Below are 4,511 nucleotides of genomic sequence, written 5' to 3' on the forward strand. Positions count from 1 at the left end.
TGTCAAATCATTGCAAATAATATAAAACAGAGCTAGTATTACCATACGAGACTAATACTAGGAAAGAATAGAAATAAGAAATACAGGATGAATATCTATACCACAAAATATAAGGTATGGTACTAAATAATATGAAACAATAATCTTGGCCCAAAATTTGTAAACAATACGAGTAATTACTCAGGAAAAATAAAGCTAACGAACGCCGCGGGGGCGTTAGATAAGATAACTAAAAGTAGAAATATTAGATTAAAATGAACATTAATTACACCAATCGACGCATGATTTTAGCATATATTACGAAGTATTACAGTGGACCATCTCACAATTATTTTATTTTAGTTTATTTTTTTAATTGTTAAGCAAGGCCCCACAATCCTTCATATTACAAGAGGAATATGTGAGTGGAAATGCCCGGGTGTGCCTCGATCCCGGGTCTAAGCCACGGAAACGGAGAGTGGCTCCACTGAGCTATCACTCCAATGCACAAACAGTCTCACAATTAATGGAGGTTGCAGATACCAAAACTATCCACTCTCCAATCAATTTAACTCAGTGGTCATGAAATTAAAATCTTACAGTTTGACCACATCCAACAACGTAAACAACATTTAATATTACTACTAGTCAACCACATCTATAATTCATGCAGTTAAAAATTAAAAATTATCTCAACATTAATCATCTAACTCTCTCAAACATTACATTAATATTAGTATATTACTATATCTATTTACAAAATTATACATATTTATCCAAACTTTACATAATAATACAATCAATAAAAAGGGCAAAAAAGTCAATCAAAACAATGCTAAAACAAAAAATAATTCAATAAATCATAGGATCTAATAATGTAGAAGAACCCAAAGAAGAAAGAGAAGAAGCAGCAGAAGAAAAAGAAGTAGTAGACTTAGAAATTTCATGATTATAATCACCATTTTTAACATCATCATCAATGATTTTAACTTCAGCTAACAAATCAACAAAAGCATTAATAATATACCCATGAATTTCTCTTCCATTAATCTTCAAATACCAACGAAGCAACTCCTCTAACCCTTCCCAATCATCTCTAACTCCTAAACTCTCCACCATCTCCTCCATCGACTTCCTAAAATCCACGTACGGGTCCTCGCTTTCGAGCGACATCGCTACCGACTTCTTAAATGGCCGCTTTTCGGCCGTTCTAGAACTCATCTTTTCTTCCGTTACAGTATTCTGTAACCTCGGGGAGTCTGACTCTCCACGGTCAAAAAACAGGCGATGGTCCACGGAGGACGACTGTTGTGCTCCGCGGACTATCGCCTCTAAATGAATCTCCCTCTCTCCCACCGAAGTGTCGTCACACTCAGCGGTAGACAAACTCCCTGCCTCGGATGAGTTCGTAAACCACGAGTCCGGGGTTTCGATTGTATCCGCCTCATTGTCGAAATACACGGAATTGATGGTCTTGTAGATATGATCATCCTTCAACGTCGTAATTCGGAAAGACGATGTCTTAGGTTGTTGCGTGCATATTGGCCTCCAATCTTTTGGTTTGAACAAAATTGTAGGAAGAAGCTTCATTTTTGTGTTTTTTTTTTTTTTTGCTCTTACAAAAAATTTTGTTTGTTTTTCGTTAATGAAGAAGCAAATAAAGAGGTTGAGAACGAGTAAGTTATAAAGGATGATGAAAATGAATGCGAAGGTGGAGAGGAAATGTAGTGGGTCCCTCAAAAAAGAGGTGAGTGATTTAATAGAGGTTTTTTTCTCTTGGAAGAATTTAATAAGGGAAGTAAATGCTTCTTTGCTTGTTTGCACCAACTGAAGAGTAATAGTACAGTTTATTTGTCCAATTTAATTATAGAAAATCTACGTCAACTTAATCAATATTATTTAATTAAGTATTACAATATCATTTCAATAATTATTGCGTAAGTAATATATAAGTATTACTCCCTACGTTTTATAATAATGTTTATGTTTACGTAATTCGATGTAAGTTTTTATTCATCTATGACTACAAATATTTTTAGTATTAAATTAGCAAAAATTATAAAAGTTAAATATTAATAATGTACTCATCAAGACGAATCAAACTAGATGTCACATGACTATATTTGTTCTCATAGATTGAGAGAAATTAAGAAGATTCTCTCTTATTTTTAAAAAGTCAAAGATTCTAAACAGGAATATCATTGCGGAATGAAGGGAGTATTACAATAAGGTTTCAATAATTATATTAGGTGATATCTTTGTGTGATTTATTCCTTGTTAGCTGCTGTGTATGTAGGCATAACCGCAGAACATGCATCGTACATGAGATTAAACTATGATTTATAAGTTTGATAAGGTGCATTACATGCATGGTTTTGACCTTTGCCTTCAATATTTCTATACATAGCTAATTATTGGAGGCTTTTGTGGTGATAAGAGTTTTACACTTAATTAGTACTGTATTAAATAATAATCTTATGTAGACCGATTTTATAATAAGTTTAATATATTTACACCGCTCTATGCATCAATAATCCTTCTATGGTTTATTGGTTTCTAACGAACAAATCTAAAACTAGTTGGTAATGTTAGAGTCTGCTATATGTGCATCAATAACCCTTCTATGGTTTCTAATGAACAAATCTATAACTTACTCGTTCAACCTCTTATAGCTATCATATATTTAAAGGGTTATAGTATTTACTCAATACGAGTACTAATTTTATTTCATATAATAGTATAAGCAACCAGTACAAATGTGTACAGGTTAAAAATAAGTTATTATTTAAATATAAGCCATACAAAAAAATTAATAGGAATTATGGATCAAATTCAATTAGTACGTATACAAGATTGTCATGTTAGCTTTCTAAATTAAACAAATTAAATAAATTCAATGAGTAATTACTATAAACACATTAATAATAATAGAAATTTTTTACCTCAACCATTCTCAATATAACAATTGTCAGTATTTCATTCGATGAAATTATATATTGGACAACGGAATCATTTAGGACATACGTACTCTAGTTACAACATTATTACGGTAGTAACTAATCTCTTTGTGATTATTTAAATTGATACAAGTATAGAATATACGTAGTAAAAAATGATGAGATTAAATTTATTTAAAAAATAATTTTTTGGTCAGAATTATGCTTAGTGTCTAGGATATGTTTTGTATTGTCTAACGATAACAGGCTGGCTACATGCACAATTGACTGAATAGAGAAGTACAGAGATGTAATAGTTAATTTCGGTTAAAGACAACACACAACAGTGGCACATGTTTGAATTGATACTATTTTAATGTATAGGCACGATATCTTATACTGACTCGATCTCTCATATAATTAAACATGAGAAGAATATTATGATAATCTTACAAGATAAAACCGTATCCTTTATTCCCATAAAAAAAACAAAGTTAACATATAACCTATATTATTGGCTACATAATACTATAATACAAAGTTACTCGATCGGTCAGGAATTATTCACTCGATCAGGGATTACTAAGTTGGTCAGGGATTACTTAATCAGGGGTTACTTGGTCAGGAGTTATTTGATCGATCAGGGATTATTTGGTCGGTCAAGGATTACTTGGCATGTATCAGCTCACCACACGGTGTAGCCAACTGTACACAAAAGTTGGTGTAAAAAATTACCGCCAAAAAGCTCTTGTGACCATTGTATGGAATCTCTGTAATGAACTTATTGCTAAGAAAATCGATGAAACACCTTTGTACCAAAATTGACAAATTCATTATCCGTATTAGTTTCATGCTGGATATTAAAACTTATAGTTAGTTTTTCAATATTTCGTATTTGTTAGGAACAATCCTTTATAAAACAATAATGAATAAATAAATAATGTTCCTTAATTTCGTGTTGTAAATTCTATTAAAAATAAAGTTACATATATACACAAAATCATTTATATATGTTCTTGCTCAAATTTATATGTACAACTGTGCAAATCATTTAGTTGAGCAAGCTTAAAATTATCATCAAACTCGTACTAGTTTGACACCAACTTATTTGCTATCATATCATATCAAAATTGATATCCAATTAATAAATGGTTGTTCCTAAGAATTTTAGTAAAGGCATTATCTAGTGTAATGTATCTTTTTTTTATTCAAAACACTTAAAAAAAGATCTTATCTTACTATGTACTTAGATATTATGGGGTGAGTATTAGATTATCATTTCTAAACATATCTACGTATCTTATAATGTGTAGGTCTCTACTAGTTATTTAGTTGTTGAAAAAATTTAGATCGAATACTACTTTAAGTTTCATACAACGCACGGTGAATATTAATAAAATATGATATAAAGAATTGAAATAAGTTTGTTATTTTTTTCGTGTGCCATTTTACATAATATTTTTGCTTTTCTTAGATTTAACTATTACGATATAATGTACATATTTAATATTTGAGAAGCTATTGCAGGAGTCGGGAGGCTTGTCTCACAACAACCCCAGCTTATAGATGATATCCTCCAACCTGTAGATGATATCA

At 31.0% G+C, this 4,511-nt stretch overlaps 1 protein-coding gene across 1 annotated transcript; it reads right to left on the reverse strand.

The window, feature by feature from the left end:
• Positions 1-327: 327 nt before the first annotated feature.
• Positions 328-1,888, reverse strand: LOC110698380 (transcription repressor OFP13-like). The gene has a single exon (XM_021875799.1). The coding sequence runs from the start codon at positions 1,567-1,569 to the stop codon at positions 832-834; it is 738 nt and encodes a 245-aa protein (XP_021731491.1). The 5' UTR covers positions 1,570-1,888; the 3' UTR covers positions 328-831.
• Between the last annotated feature and the right edge of the window lie 2,623 nt (positions 1,889-4,511).

Source organism: Chenopodium quinoa, unplaced genomic scaffold (assembly GCF_001683475.1).
Source record: "Chenopodium quinoa cultivar QQ74 unplaced genomic scaffold, ASM168347v1, whole genome shotgun sequence".
Lineage (NCBI taxonomy): Eukaryota > Viridiplantae > Streptophyta > Magnoliopsida > Caryophyllales > Amaranthaceae > Chenopodium > Chenopodium quinoa.

Bases quoted from the DNA above. Each gene is read 5' to 3' on its own strand.
- LOC110698380 (XM_021875799.1), bottom strand. From the start codon at position 1,569: ATGAAGCTTCTTCCTACAATTTTGTTCAAACCAAAAGATTGGAGGCCA.